The sequence below is a fragment of the Tripterygium wilfordii genome, chromosome 9 (assembly GCF_013401445.1).
Source record: "Tripterygium wilfordii isolate XIE 37 chromosome 9, ASM1340144v1, whole genome shotgun sequence".
NCBI lineage: Eukaryota > Viridiplantae > Streptophyta > Magnoliopsida > Celastrales > Celastraceae > Tripterygium > Tripterygium wilfordii.
The window spans coordinates 4582254-4598871 of NC_052240.1; the positions used below are offsets into that span (position 1 = coordinate 4582254).

A 16618-nucleotide genomic window follows, 5' to 3' on the forward strand; every position below is an offset into this window, starting at 1 on the left:
TATAGCTTGACCTGTTCAAGGTTGTTAACCAACAGAGATTATAGCGGGACTGAGATTGATGGGGGGCTTAAGCAAACATTAATAGTCAATCAACCAAATTAAAACGTAATTTGAAGCATGATTATCACTGGATTTCGTGTCATAATCATAAATTGTCCGACGGCTACTTGGCTCGTCCTTGGGGTTCGATTTTAAAACTCATAATGTTAAACAAGCTGAATTAGGGTTGGAAAAACTCGACTCAACTTGGCTGTTTTAAATTAGATCATAGTAGTAGCTAAAGCGTGATTTTAAAGCTCATTCGAGTTTTAACCAAGCTCGATTATGATACTTTAATAAACTGATTGAGCTAAAAAAAATCCAAAACCCTATTAGGTTACTATCATGACAAATTTGACACTCATCACCAACCCTAGTAATATGTGATGACTCGATAAATTTTTTATTGAATATGTTTGTTATTTAATTTGGTAATTTGTCCCTTTTCATCCTCCACATCCTAAAGGGTTGATTTTCTTAGTGTAAAAATTGCAAGATTCTTGTCTTTTTCCATTACTCTAATCCCAGAGAGTGAACTATTTTGGCTTGAGAGGCATGATTCATTAGGGATCTATGTCAACTTCAAAACAAACAAATATAAAACAAAAGGATGACCATATTTTACAGGAATTGCCTTATGTTATGGCTAAAAGCATTATCAAGCAAGTCAAATATAACCGTTTGTTTGATACAACGGAACTGAGAGCGGTTGCTAACGGATCCGTTGACATCTCAGAAGCTCTGATAGGCTGATGAGGATCAAGCACGCCAACTGAGAATGTTTATAACCGTGCTTGTCGTCACAAGATTAAGATGAATCGGTCCCAGTCAAGTGAAGAGAACCATGAACCTGTAGCCAAATAGGTGGGCAATGAAGAAGACTTGGATAGGGGTGCTCGGGACCTGCTGTAATAAAATTACAGCAGGTCCCGCTGTAATGCCCTTTATGGGTAGTAAAAAATTTTATTTTTATTTTTAAAAATCATAAATATATAGCATTTTTCATAACGAATTCAACGGTATTTTTTTTGTTTGAAACAAAAATAAGTTCATCTTGATCAAAACATCGAATATTTTGAGTTTATATCCGATGGTCTAGAATTGTCGTGTCTTTTTCATGTTGAATTTGATTTTTGTTTCTAACAAAAAATATATGGTTGTGTTCGTTGCGATGAACACTACATATTTATGATTTTAAAAATAAAAATAAAAATTTTCAATGCCCAAAAAGGACATTATAGTGAGACCTACTGTAATAAAATTATAGCAGGTCCCGGACTTCCACTTGGGTAACACGACAATCAGTGGTCGTAGTGGGGACTGATTCCTGTCCGAATAACAAGTTGTTTCCCATTAGTGGGGAGAGTAGTTAGTTTATGTTTAAGTCAATAACAGCCGAGCTTGATGGCTGAATGTTAAGGGAGTATTTCTATTATTATTTGGAGTAAGTTTTCTATACATATTAGTAGTATTTGGTTTGAAATATAGAGTCAGTTGTAGCTCACTAGAGCATTGACTATTGAATTAATACAAAAACGAGATTCAATCTCAACCTCTCTTGCTTGTACGAAAGTATTAGTAAGAAACTATCATTTGGGTTTCAAAGTTTCATCACCGGCATTTAAAGCAAACACAATGATAAAATTTCTCTGGCCCAACAAAAATATATTGGATTTTATGTTTTGTTGATGTGGATGTATAGGAAGACGTGTTTTACTGATATGGTTGTATTGGGAGACTTGTTTTGTTGATTTGACTGTATTGGAATTTGTGTTTTGTTGATGTGGATGTATAGGAAGACGTGTTTTACTGATATGGTTGTATTGGGAGACTTGTTTTGTTGATATGACTGTATTGGAATTTTGTGTTTTGATGTAGTTTTGTTGGGGATAACATGGAGACATGAAATGTTGTTGGTATCCATATTGGGTGGGAAAGGATAATGTATAGGAATTTGTGTTTTACTGATATTGTTGTATTGAGATATGTGTTTTGCTGATGTGACTGTATTGGGTTACATGTTTGACTTAACTTTTTATGTAATAGAGGTCAGATTTTTGTTGGGCCAGCAAAAATGTCCTATTACATTTGCTCTAACGTCATCTTTTTTTTGGGAAATTTTATTTACACACCACTAATCTTATCTTTACATCACTTTTTGGACATAATAAGTTTATACCAAAAAATTATAAATCTACATACAAAATTGTAATGAAAAGACGACTATAGCCTTGATTTGTAAGAGATTATAATTTTTATTGTTAATTTTATACATATATTATCCTTGTAAACCCCAATTCAAATCCACACTCTCTCACCGATCTGCAACATGGGTACACTTTTTGGGTTCTTATGTACCAGTATACTATGCATTTTTTGTTCTTATTGGTGAATATCTCACATGTCGATGAATGGTATGGATTCCAATAAAGGGTATATTTGTCATTTTAAGTAGGGATCCAAATGTAAATACATAAAATAATGTAAACTTAATAGATTTTATGGTGTAAATAAAATTTCTCCTTTTTTCCTTCAAAAAATCATGTGGGGCCCATAGATGATTAAAGTTTATTAATTTTTTAATAAAAATATGGTTGGGCACCCCATAGCATGATTACAATTTATCACTTTTTTATTATTAAAATTGATTTGTTTATCACTTCATCTTAACATTTGTTTATTAATTTTACTTTAAAAAATATTTACATTATTATTTTACTTAAGAATTTTTATTAACATTTACATTATTACATGGAAAAATGTATATTAACATTTTTTACAACATTGTATTTTATTTTTAAATTCTTTTACTAATTAAAATTTTCAATTTTGATATAAAATATTTTTTGGAAATTATAGGACCCTTGGAAGCTAGTTTTATACTTTTATGTATATTGCTGGAAATTAGAGGACCCTTAGAACACATATATGTACGATATACGCATTATGTGATCCTTCAGACAAAGTAGCGGAGAATCATTCACTTTTTATACACATACATATATATGTGAGGTTCACATGTAAAAGGTAGTTGTATTTCGCGCCAATAACAAAGTCAGTAGATTTTCATCATTATACAATTCCAAAAGTCATTCCATCTCCATTATTGACCACATCAACAAAACACGTCTTTCAATATTTTTTGTTAACCCCAACAACAAACTACCACTGTGGTTACGGAAATAAGCCATAGTTGTAGTTGGCTAATGAATTTGATACCCTTGTGGCCCAACTTATTATGTTATCAGATAAGAAATTTTTATGGATGCGAATTTAATGAACCGAGTTTAAGCCCATGTCAGCTATCTAAAGGGCAAGTTTTTCTGGTGTCATTCTTGGTTTTAAAAAAGCATGCCAAATAATTTATATATATATATATATATATATATATATATATATATATATATATATATATATATATGTATATAGGATAATGCTTGAGACCCCTAAAAAGTGACCCCAAAAGACTCCCATTTAATGTGGAGTGTTGGATGTAAAGTGGGCCCTACATATGTGTTTTTAATTAATAACTATTTTAATGCCACATAGATTTGGGTGACTTTGGGGGATCAAATTTTGAGGATCTCTAGTATTGTCTATATATATATATTGTGAGCAATTGATTTTTTTTGAAGGAATTGACATGAATGAATTCCCAAGTTTGGACGTGTTATGAATTTATTTGGGCCTCGGCTCAGCCCAATAAAGTTGACTGATTGATTAAAACGGGGACTCGGTGACTGACCAATCACTCAGTCCAATTCAACAGCAACTTGGGCCAATCAAGAACCAAAGCGGTGGCAGATCCACGTGGTGTCGTCCCTACCGAGACGAAACCTTAATGAACACGAAACGACACCTTCGACGTGAAGAATAATCACACACACACGTTTCGTGCACCCAGACATCACATAAACCCAGATATCGTCAAACCCTATCCCCTCACGCACAGTCTCTCTTTCTCGAATCATCAGCTCCCCAATTCGAGCCCTAACCCTAAAATTGAATTCCAATTCAGCATGAAAATAAGAGCTAGGGTTCCTCTCTATTCCCCAAATCCACTAGACGTTATTGGATGACCACCAAAATTGCTTCCTGTTTCACGAACCCTAATCACACGTGCTCTCTCTGTGACTCTTTTTGAGTTCCTCGTTTGTTTCATGGAGGGCCCTGTGGTTGAGGATCTCGGAGCACCTGATTCATGGGAGGTGGCGGATTTGGACGCGAATTTGAGCAGATTGATGCTCAGAGACTCCAATTCCTCGAAGAAAGCTTCATCGGAGTCGCTCTCAGCTGATTCCTTGAACTCAGCTTCCGTATCTGGTTCTTTTTCGTCCACTTCGGCTGGTACTGAGAAGGTCTCGCAGGATGCCATCAATCAGGTGGATCAGTTCCTCCGCGAAGCTCTGCAGAACCCTCGAGAGCGTCTTTCTGGTAAGTTTTTGTAGAGAAGATAGATGTAATTGCTTTTATGCTGCTCATGCGTTACTCAAATGTATCATCCTTTTTTCTGGTCAGCAATGCTGGAATACCGAATGCTTGTTGTTTGGTTTTGCTGTTTCTTATTTTCACATGACAATGGGAATTGTGCATATGATTGCTGCTTCAATTAGAAAGAATAATGTATATTTTGGTAGTTGATATTTAAGTAACTCTTCTTTTCTGTCTTAGCGTATTTTAGTATGATTATTTCATATAATAACTAAGTTGTTTTTGGTTATATGCCTTTCTCTGGACGTGTCACGACTTATCGTGTGTGTGTTTCTTTCTTTCTCTCACTCTCTCTATCTATCTCTCAGTTCTCCGGATGGAGCAAGCTGTTGAAAAGTTTATTCGTGATCCTAATCAGCAGCAGTTAGAGTTTCCACAGCTGCCTACTTCATATTTACGGTTGGCTGCACACCGCGTGGCACAGCATTACTCACTACATTCTATGGTTTTATCAGATAATAATCTATCTGACAGTTCTGGATCTAGAATTATTGTCTGCAAGACTTCTGAGTGTAGGCTTCCTATGATTCGTCTGGCTGACATCCCTGTAAATTTGTCGTCTGAAGACAGTGGTGTTGTCAAGGTTGCAATTAAACAAAGGCCACAGAAACAATCACAAACTTTCAGCAACTCAAACTCTTCGAAGAAAAACAATTCCAGAAGTGTGGAGGAAAGAAAAGAGGAGTATAATCGGGCTCGTGCTCGGATATTTAACTCCAGTAATTCTAATGGTGGCAGCAGCAAACTGGAAATTGAGCCAAAATTGCCAGACACTTCTCAGCATGCTTCCTCGGGGATATCGAGGTTGGAACAAAAGTCCTTTTCTGGGTTACCTGATGTAAATTCAGGGAGGTGCTTGATTGAATCTTCTACAAGTAGCAGTAGATCTACTAGAGGTAGGTCTGAGAAGGACCCTGTTGGTAGGTACAAACCAAATAATAGGGTGGCTATTTTTCGTGACCGTGAAGTTGAGCGCACGGATCCTGATTATGACAGGAGCTATGATAGGTATACTGTTCATCTTATTCCTTTGATCGATTATATTTTAGTGTGATTTGGTTTTGAATACCTCAGCACGCCCCTCAAAAATAGAATGACTGGTTAATTTATTATTTATTCCTATTATGCAAATTATGGTGGAGCAAATTTTGTCGTGTTTTCATTTACTTTTTTAATTTATGGATTGTAAATATCCAGGCTGGGAAGGAGCCTCTACCTGATTATTGATAAATCTTCATTGCAGTTTCTTACTTCGGTGCATTAGTTAAACTTTTTTATTAGTGTTTTGATGAATACCATCAAGTTATATGCTGTGGAATCTTTAGTGTGGGTAGCTCCCTCTAATGCAGCGAGTATCTGTTCTTTTGTTGTCTTAATCTACTCAGACTATTGCGGACTGATATTATATCTATCCTTTACCCAACAGTTGCAATTTTTTTGACATCTTTGTTGAACTGCTGTCCTATAGCCTGGTGAGAGCTCATGGCTTTATACTGTTTTATTTTTGTTTAGAGGATATAAGTTGAGAGGTTGTAATGCTAAGGAGACTGTTCTGAATCTCATCCAGAACTAGTGCATCTCTGGCACATGATGCCCTTAATAAATCATTTTCCCACTTTAAAAAAGCATAGAGATTAGCTTCGAGGTAATAGGGGTAAGCATAGGTCACTTCTTGTATCCATAAAAACCATTTGTTATTGGTGTGCAATTTGCAAATCAGAAGAAAAAAATGAAAACTAGGAGGCACCCGTGGGGGTAGTTGGATGCTATGTTATGCTTGAATTATGCGGTTGGATGTTTGGAAAATTGGCCGCTATATGTTTCTAGCCCCTTCCATTACAGTTGTTGAATTCAACTTGAACTGTTATTTTGATTCATAAGCAAATCTAATTCACTCATTTTTGTCAGGTATATGCAAAGATTTGACCCTGGATTTGGATTTAGTGGAGGGTCATATACCATGCAGCCTATGTACACTCCTGCTGTAACCTATAACTCAGAATTTCCACAACTTGGATCGACCCATAGGCCTCATATATCTGTGGAACATCAGTCACGGCAGCTCCCTCAACATTTACCTGGGCCTTGGACTGCCCCATCATCTCCTGCTGGAATCGGCTATGGTCATCCAGAAACAATAATGACGTCATTTAATCCGAATCATGTTGGTTCACACACCACATCCGCAATATATATGCATTCCTCCCAGTATCAGCATCCTGGATTGCCTTACATGCATCATGAACATGTTCACCCTCCTTTTTCACAGGTATGGATAGTATAGTGGTGAAGCATGTGTGAGACATCAATTTATCTCTTGGTTGTATTTCACCAAATTTTTTTCCTAGGGGCTTTGAGGGGGTGCCACCCATATACAATAATCTACAAATGATGATTTCCATTACATTCGGAATAGATCACCACCCATATTTTCTCCCATTGAGCTTTTTTGGATATTGCCTTATTTATGTTGAAAGGGTTGTCTGTAGATGATCTTGCAGCCTTCTTAGTTCACCAGATTTCCGTGACCTCTTTTTTAGATTCTTGATTATAGATTTTATCTTTCAGCACTATATAGTATCGTGTCATTGCATTATTCATCATGATGTCACAATTATTAAGATGTTGACTTTCTTCCATTTATAAATACGGCCAACATATTGACTATTTTAGTCCTGAATTTTATCGAATTTCATTTTCCACTATGGTGCCTTATGGAATTGTATGGGTTGATGTAGTTGTATCTTTGCTTGGTAAATCTGATATTGATATGAATGTTGTGCAGTCTCATCAACAGCAACCTGATACAAGTTTCGGATTAGCCCGGCCCCGTTGAGGGGCGTGGGCCATGCCTGCACTCTGCCAGCTGGACGGTTAAAGTATGATTGATGCGCCATCTGTTATTGTCAACTGGCTGGGGTGCAGGCATAGAGAGCCAAGGTGGACTGGTGTGGATGTATTGCTTTATTGAACAATGGAATTGATCCATTCCACTATACTTGGTTCTAAGCTTCTTCACATCTTTGAACAATGGTGAAGAAGCGCAAGGGTGTAGCAGATACTTTGTTTTTGTCAGGGCTGTGTGCTCTGTTTCCATAATGATGATGATGAAGAATGAAACCTGAAACAATTAGTAGAGCTGGTAACGTAGATCTCACTACAAATGAAGGTACACTCTGTTCGCTTGGTTCCTTTTTTTTCTCTGAATATTTCATAAATATTTTGTTAAAGAAAGTGACAATGCTTTCACCCCGTTACAGCGATGCTATGCTTTTGAAGAATTAATCTGTAATGGCTGGCAATTCACATTTGGCTTTTTGGAGTTTTGGGCTCCAGCAGTCTCCCACCTGAAGCTTTTGTCGTTGGTCGTTATCCCTCCTCTTGAATATCAGCCCGCATTAGAAGAAAATAAAGCACCACCATAGCAAATTAGTAATACTAGTTTGGACTCTAATATTTTATCTATTTCACTGGCTCTCAGTCACCTTCAGTTCTCTGAACATATTCTCAACTAATAGCATAAATGGTTGATTTCTGCATATTGTCATGTTGTTTCTGGGGCTTTGCTTGCGTCACTAGTTGAAGGTTTGTTACTTAGAAGTATTGATCATTTCTTGTACTGGCGTTAACAGGAGTAGTGTCATACGTGGTCAGGAAGCGGGGTTGTTTGAGCATGAGGTGCTACCATCACAACTGGGCAGCAACCCTTGTATTGTGTTTGGCTAATGAAAAATCATTTAATTAATCTACTTTTGCTTCTTAGAGATTTAACGACTTGATGAAATGACATTGAGCAGGATGCCACGTTAAAAAAACTGGGACTACGTTCTAGTTGATGAATTATGGACCAGCCCGGGATGACCACGGCTGCTGTCTAATACTTTTTATGATCTGTTTTAAGTTAACAGGAAAGGAATGTCTAAAAGACCAGTTTTTACGCATTTATCCTACTGAATTTCTGGCTCAAGAATCCAATTCTGTACCTGATTTGCTATGGCAGCAGACCTGGGAGACATTTCAATTCATTTAGCCGTCTTTCAAAATAAAGAAGAAATTTAGCGCCCACAACTATAAAATTTCTAATGCAACCATGCTGCACTTTTTGTATCCTTCCGTCACATGAATGTGGAATGCACTTTCGGTAGCCTCATGTCACATGAATATGTAATGCACGAGCCAGCCCTCTTTCGTGCTCATCCTAACAACGCATGAACCATCACTTCCTCTCGTTCTCTGGTTCTGTGTCTTGTTTCCTCAACATCTATCTTTATGTACAAAGTCCTTTTTTTCCATGCAACGCTTTAACAACCTTATAAAGGCTACTCTTTCTAAGGAAAGACGAGATTATTGTTCCCCTGTTGTATTAGCGGTTAAAGTTCAGGGTAATCAAGTTCCATCGGAGGGAAAAGGCAGACAAGGGGGCTTTGCATGTAGGTTTCTGCAGCTGTAAGTAAACCATTTAATTTCTGACATCTTTGCTTTTCCAGTAGGCAGCTGCACAAGTATATATAAATATATGTATCTACATCACCAGCACAAGCCACGGCCATATTTTTTCCATAGGCTTTTCCTCCTTTGAAATTCTGCTGCTTTAGAGGGTACAAGGTATGTTTCTGTCTTTCTTTTCCACAACATCTCCCCCACATTGGTTTTGGTCTTTTTTATGACAAACACGAACAGAGAACCATAATCAGTGCCCCATAATTAGCCTATGCAACCATGCCTGCATACATAGCAAAAACATACTTGTGCGCACACACATGGAGAAAGCGCATAATAGTAGGAATTTCCTCTCTATAAAGGATATTCCTGAACCAATGTAGAATATTTGACTTAACAAGATAGACATGACAAGCCTAGATTCTCCAAGTCCTTTGCCCCCTGAGGCCCTGATAAATGATCAATCCTTATTGAGTGGAAAACATTTTCTGTGAAGCCCCCAATTTCCTTAAAATAGTTGTAAAACACTTCACTGCAGCTTATTATAGCTGATCAAGATACAAGGTCTTGTGGACTTTGTTATATGACTAATTTAAGATATTTCTTTTCATAATAACTTTCATATTTTTTCAGCGAGAGACGAGCAGTTCCCATGGACAAGTTAAACTCGCAACTATATTTGCAGAATTGTTACATAATCCAACAAAATGAGAAGCTAAGGAAGAAAGCTCACCTGCTCAATCAAGAGAATCAGGCTTTGTTGTCTGAGCTGCAGCAGAGACTCTCAAAGGCCAATTCCAAGCCAAACACTAGTTCTGACTTCAATCTTGGATCCAATTCTGTCCAAAATGCTACTAATCATTCGAGCAAACCATAATTCTCTGGATGCAAGCCAGCACTGCTCCTCACTCTTTACCGGCATGAAAACCATAGAGATTTAAAACTTTCAAGCTCTTATTTAGATCTTCGACTTCTGGAGGCAAATTAATTCGATGAAATGAAGATAATAAAACTACCAAACTTTGCGAAATCAGATAAATGGTAGCAGATTGCACAAAAGCATCAGCAAAATCAAATAACGCTGTAGGAAAAGGAAAGTTTAATAAATGAGAAATACCAATAGAGTAGATGCCCTATAAGAAGCACTTATGCCACTGACCAAAAGATCCACTACAGTGAATGATCTCTAAGGCCCTACTGTTCTTTTCAACCACACCATCATGGTAGGAAATATTGAACCTTTGCCCAGGTTAAGCGCCTAATGTTTCGACCTGTAAAACCTACCAATTACCCTAGAAATCCCAACTCATTGAGGACATGTCACTTGCCCCCAAAAGAGAAAAGAGCAGTACCAGTGTCTTTTACTCATGAGTAGCAGTACCAGGCCATAAGCAAAAGTTTCCTCTCAATTGGGCTCTTCACAGTCATTGCAAAAGGTGAAAACTTTGTCCACACAGAAAATAAGTTCTGGGGACGCCTGTGTCTGCCTGAGGAAACTAATAGTCTAATAGTTCCAAGAATTACATAAAGTGTAATCAGATGAATAAAGTTAAATATAATACATTACTTTTGGACTCAGTTGACAATTCAGTGTCTAAGGAGTACAACTTCCACTCTTGCAAATCTTGAATGCGCTAATGATTCCAATTTAATATCTTCTATCCAATATTCCAATCCATATAGCCACATACTTTTGCAACTCCATCTTCAGCTATAGGAACAAGACAATGAAAATATCACTCAGGGAAACCTTACCACAGCATAAGTCTCAAAAATAACTATTCATCTTGATGCCTTTATATGTTTCCGCAAATGGGGACAAACAATAAATATCTAGGCATTACACTCTTTCTTTAGCATGGTGTAGTCTATACGAAATAAGACATGGTTAGCTATCATAATCAATAATCCTGTCCAGTGTTGTCAAAGGCAAAAGGCGCACTAAGGTGCCAGACCCTTCAAATGCCCGAGGTTCAAAGCGCACGCCTGAGCAAAGCTAGGCGCAATTTTAAAAAAAAAAGAAAGATAAATATATAATAGTAGTTACTAAAGTCACTAAATTCCAGAACAATTCAAAAGTCTATGCTCTCCTAAGGTGTCTTGCAAGTTTTATCAAAAGTTTAAAACAAATAATCTTAGAGATCATCTAAGTCCTCCTCCATCTCATTCCATTCTTCTCTCTTCATAGTTCTCCATCTCATCCTCTTCCAAATAATCCTCCTCTTCCTCTTCAACCACCACTCTACTAGTTGAAGCACTAGTTGATGATGTCTTCAACCACCACTCTACTAGTTGAAGCACTAGTTGATGATGCCATTTGCATTCCTGTTATGTACCTAGTATTTATTGGTGCTTCCGCAACCCCTGATGCTCTTGCCACATGACCCCATCTCAAATCATCATTAGGAAAAACTAGTCCATCCTCTGCATCTGAAGTTTCCATCTCTCCAGTCAACCATTCATTGCAATCATCTATATCATTCAAAGAAATTGGATCAATGATGCTCCTCATATCATGACAAGCCTTAAGAGCTTGATTGTGCTTGATATACACTAGATCATGCAACCTCTTGTGCTCAAGTTTGTTTCTTTTTCTCGTGTGAATCAGTAGAATAAAATGAAAATGTAATAAACATTATTGTATTGATTGTATAAGACATTAATTTGATGTAATAAACATTATTTTCTCTGTTCATTGTTAGCTGACAATCAAGCTCTTAAGGCTCGTCATGATATGAGGAGCGTCATTGATCCAATTTCTTTGAATGATATAGATGATTGCAATGAATGGTTGACTGGAGAGATGGAAACTTCAAATGCGGAGGATGAACTAGTTTTTCCTAATGATGATTTGAGATGGGCTCATGTGGCAAGAGCATCAAGGGTTGAGGAAGCACTAATAAATACTAGGCGTGTAACAAGAATGCAAATGACATCATCAACTAGTGCTTCAACTAGTAGAGTGGTAGTTGAAGAGGAAGAGGAGGATTATTTGGAAGAGGATGAGATGGAGAACTATGAAGAAGAAGAATGAAATGAGATGGAGGAGGACTAAGATGATCTTTAAGATTATTTGTTTTAAACTTTTGATAAAACTTGCAAGACACCTACCTTAGGAGAGCATAGACTTGAATTGTTCTGGAATTTACTAATTTAGTGACTTTAGCGAAGGGTCTAGCGCCTTAGTGCGCTTTTTGCCTTTGACAACACTGATTCCTATTACCTGTAATTTTCATGTTTAATGGCATTAACAACCAAAACAGATTTTATGCATTAACAACCAAAACATATATTATTGGCATAATGCAGAATTGCAGATATTGCAGATTAAGAAGAGATATTGCAGAATTGCAGATTTTATGCATACAGATATTGCAGAATGCAGAATTGCAGATTTTTTGCAAACAGATTTAAGAACAGATATTACAGAATGCAAATTATATGAATGCAAATTATATGCAAGCAGATTAAGAACAGATAATGCAGAATGCGGATTATATGCAAGCAGATTAAGAACAGATAATGCATGCAGATTATATGCAGACAGAATTAAGAACAGATAATGCATGCAGAATGCAGATTATATGCAAACAGATTAACAACTAAAGGAAATATCAAGGAGAGACGAGACTGAATAAGTGAATAGGATAGAGGAGATTGTAGAAGGCAGAGGTGAAAGACTTACTAGGAGAGGAGAGACGATGGCAGCTGGTAGAGGCGTGCGAGACAGAGCAAAGGACGTGCGAGGCAGCTGGTAGAGTCGTGCGAGTGAGAGGAACAGAGGCGTATTCTTTTTTAGAGGAAGAGTCGAAGAGAAGCCGTGGCTTTTAGGTTTTCCTCAGTGCAGAGTCGTGATCGTAAAGGAATATCAATAGGTTTACAAAAGAACTTTAAAATAACTAATATTAAAATCTAAAAAAAAAAGGAGTCAAATTACCTCTTTTACCCTAGGCGCACGCCCAATTGGGTTGCACCTGACCCGAGGCGTGCGCCTAGGCCACGCTTGTCTTTTGACAGGCGAGGCCCCTAGGGCGCGCCTCGCCTCGCCTGGTGCCTGGTGCACCTACGCGCACGCCTGGCTGCCTGGTGACAACACTGATCCCGTCCACAATAAAATCAAAGAAGTTCCAACGCAAACCATGCAGATTCAACTCTTAGCTTCAACTAGCCTGACTACAACAAAATAGTCATAAATTATACAAACTTGCCATCAAGAATGGTTATGGTATACAATAAGAAATATAAGAGACTCAAACGAGAAAAATTCATACCAATCAAGATGAATAGCCAGAGTTGGAATTCGGAACAGCGATTTCTTTACTTTGACAAGCTTCTGCAAGGAAGAACCATCACTCTTTCTCACTATAATCCTACCTGCAACGTTCAAGTCTCTACCAAACCAAGTATGCCATAGACCGCCCCCATAAGTTTGCACATTGACCATTAAATAACAAGATTTTGATGATGCAGATTTTGGCTTAAGTTTGAAGCATTGGCTGCCTGTGTGTGCGGCAATCACATGAAAACCATTTCCAATGGTGTACCTTCAAGGTTAAAACAATCCTGTAAGCAAGCAATTGACGTTGAAAATACATATACATAGAAAAAGCAAATAAGATAACAGAACCAAAAAAAATGAATGAGCAATAACTAAAATACAAGATAGAAAGAAGAAAGACGAGATTGCTAAAAATGTTGGCCCAGTCAGCATTGTACCATGACTTGAATTTTCGTTCCACTCACTTTTCTCCAACAGCAAAAGCAACCAAGCAAGACATGTTTCATGTAAAGAAGTATCGTCCACCAGGCTTTAGGTCTCATTCAGCAAATGGAAACCGGCAGCAAGAAGTTGTCATTTTGCTTCCGCTGCAAGAATGTAAATGGAGAAAAAGAGAGCAATATTATAAGACCAGATTATCCTTTGAACATCAGTTTGAAAATTCTAGAAATTCATTTCCAAAAACATATGCGTTGTTGGGCTTTACTACAATAATTAGAAGACCACTAAGAGATAAGATGAAGACAAAATTAAGCACTATTTTTTCTCACATTTAGAATTTTTTGTGCTCTGCAAGTTTGTAACAGCTTTGATATTGCTATTTTGGAAATGCATAGAAAATGGTCAAACCACTTATTCAGTGCACAACTGCATGACTCACCATTTTGCCCACATGAACAGTTCACCGTTGTATATTGGTCATCACTCATCACTGTTTATGATTAGCCAGTCTTGTGTCAACAAAAAGATTAGACATCCCCCATGCAATTCCCTACCGTCAAATCCCTGTGACCACACTATGCAAGGTTTCGCCAAGTTGTTACCCCTTCAATGATAGCTTTGTCTTTAAGAAATTTAACTTCTAAGCGTTTCAGTTGGATGTTGAAACTCATAGTTAGTGCATTAAAAAATCCCGTGTTTAATCAATTCCCTTGGAAGTGCTTCAGAAATACAAGTGAAAACATAATTTGGCCGCTTACAATTACGCAAAAGTTTATGATCATGGTAAAGATAAAGTGCCTTCAAAAATGCACATTCACATATCGCAATGTGTTTTCATCTATCTATCAATTAGCTTAGTATGATTAAACCCTTTTATGCTTTGTGCCAACAATTTTGATTCTAATTCACCTAAATAGTAGAAAGCATAGTCACGACGTCCCCTCCTTTTCTCAGTAACCAAACAATATCCTAAAACAACTCCGTATTATCATATTGCCATGGAAGACAACAAACATACACAGAGTAATACATATTCACGCAGTAGAAAGTGAAAATTTGTACCAGTAGCGTGAAACTGAGTCCATGACTCGTTGAGATAATCCAATAAATCTCCAACTATGGATCCACCCGGCGAGCAACAGCCCTATAAAACCACATTTAACCATATAGGGAGAGCAAGCGAGAGAGAGATAGGCAGAGCAGAGAGCGGGCCTCAGGGGTTTGGTCCGAGTGGGAGCACAGGATACGGAGGTGTGGAATTTGCGGACTCGGAAGCCAATGGCGTTTCGGTGACGAAAATTCGAAAACTGACCGAGGTCTAACGACCGGAGATGGATGGAGAAGTTGCAGTCGAGCTAACGTCGCTGCCATTTCTTCCTTGAAGAGTGAGAATCAGTGTGAGCTCTTGGCTTCTCAGCAAGATTTGATGGGCAAATCCATATTTACACATTAGCCCCTATACTTTTTCTTTTTTCCTGTATTGGCATATTATTAATTCTAATTGCAGATCAACTCCCCAGTCCGGTCGTAATCGTATAGGTTTTCTTGGGAAGATAACTTTGACAGTAACTGCAACCTGCAACTTCCTCGACAAGATCTTTGCTCTATTGATCTCCAAACCCTAATTTTCCCATATCTGATTCCGATCCCGGCAATGTCGAAGGAATTCAACGTGCCTCCGGTCGTTTTTCCCTCCGGTGGCAATGCGGCCCCCACTGCCCCTACTCAGCGCCGTCCCACCGCCCCTTTCCAACCACCGCGTGCCTCCAGTCCTATCCCCTTCATGTCCTTCGAGGTCGGTCCCGCTTCCTTCTCCACTCCAGCTACCGCTGCTACCACATCCACCGTTGGTGGCTCTGGCTATGCCAATTTCGATGACGAGCCACCTCTGCTTGAAGAGCTCGGCATCAACACGAGGCAAATCTGGAGCAAAACAGTTTCAATTCTTAATCCATTTCGTGTGAATTCGGATCTCCACGAGGACCCAGATCTGTCAGGGCCGTTTCTGTTTTTCATGGCTTTTGGATTGTTTCAATTGCTAGCTGGGAAGATCCATTTTGGGATCATCTTGGGTTGGGTTACTGTTGCTGCTTTGTATTTGTACGTTGTTTTCAATATGTTGGCGGGGCGCAATGGGACACTGGATTTGTATAGGTGCCTGAGCTTGATTGGATATTGCATGTTGCCAATGGTAATCTTGTCAGCAATCTCACTGTTCTTGCCGCAGGCTGGAGTGGCGGTTTTTGGGATTGCGGGAGTTGTTGTTTTCTGGTCTACGCGGGTTTGCACGAGGCTGCTTTTGGAGGTTGCAGGATGGGATGAGCATCGCGGTTTGGTTGCCTATGCTTGTTTTTTGATTTTCATGCTGTTTGCACTGCTGGTTATTTTTGAATAAGAATGATGGCTAGTTTTATTGGCTCAAATTTATCTGGAAATAGCTGATATGTTTTGTTGTTCAAAGTTCAAACATTATTTGTCCCCTGATTGATATGGTTGACATTAACATGATAATGCAAGTTCTCTGTGTTATATTTTTCAGTAGGTCCGGGAATTCTCAACAAACAAATTTATCAGTTATGAATTTTGAGGATTCTTGTGCACAAGTATTGCCTTTCATTTTGAGCAGATATTTTTGTTGATAAACATGTTCTCAGGTATTCTACTCTATTCTACTGTTTTCCTAGTAGTTTTAGATCATCGTTTCTTCAGAAACATGAAGCTTCTCTAAGGTAAGAAGGAAGGTTTCTATTGCGAATTGGACTGGTTCTTGCATGTTGGTATTAGAGAAGCATCATGTAAAGATGAATGTTGCACAATATCTAAATACATTCAAAATTGTGACTGTCATTAAGTTAAAAATAAAACCCTTTGTTTTCACTTGAGATGCTGCAATTAGATTTTGTTTCTGATATTCTAGTAGAGCGGCTC

The 16618-nt window shown here is 38.0% G+C and overlaps 2 protein-coding genes across 2 annotated transcripts; both read left to right on the plus strand.

Annotated features, from left to right (window-relative positions):
- The first annotated feature begins 3901 nt into the window (after positions 1-3901).
- LOC120006476 (R3H domain-containing protein 2-like) lies at positions 3902-8279 on the plus strand. Its single transcript, XM_038856529.1, has 5 exons — positions 3902-4473; positions 4839-5538; positions 6439-6799; positions 7316-7699; positions 7791-8279. The coding sequence occupies exons 1-4, from the start codon at positions 4200-4202 to the stop codon at positions 7364-7366; spliced, it is 1386 nt and encodes a 461-aa protein (XP_038712457.1). The 5' UTR covers positions 3902-4199; the 3' UTR covers positions 7367-7699; positions 7791-8279.
- Positions 8280-15207: 6928 nt separating this feature from the next.
- Positions 15208-16224, plus strand: LOC120006477 (protein YIPF5 homolog). Its single transcript, XM_038856530.1, has one exon. It carries the CDS (start codon positions 15345-15347, stop codon positions 16083-16085), a length of 741 nt encoding a protein of 246 aa, XP_038712458.1. The 5' UTR covers positions 15208-15344; the 3' UTR covers positions 16086-16224.
- The last annotated feature ends 394 nt before the right edge of the window (positions 16225-16618 follow it).

Bases quoted from the DNA above. Each gene is read 5' to 3' on its own strand.
- LOC120006476 (XM_038856529.1), top strand. From the start codon at position 4,200: ATGGAGGGCCCTGTGGTTGAGGATCTCGGAGCACCTGATTCATGGGAG. The intron at 5,539-6,438 runs GTATACTGTTCA...CATTTTTGTCAG, and splicing joins TATGACAGGAGCTATGATAG to GTATATGCAAAGATTTGACC. The intron at 6,800-7,315 runs GTATGGATAGTA...AATGTTGTGCAG, and splicing joins TTCACCCTCCTTTTTCACAG to TCTCATCAACAGCAACCTGA.
- LOC120006477 (XM_038856530.1), top strand. From the start codon at position 15,345: ATGTCGAAGGAATTCAACGTGCCTCCGGTCGTTTTTCCCTCCGGTGGC.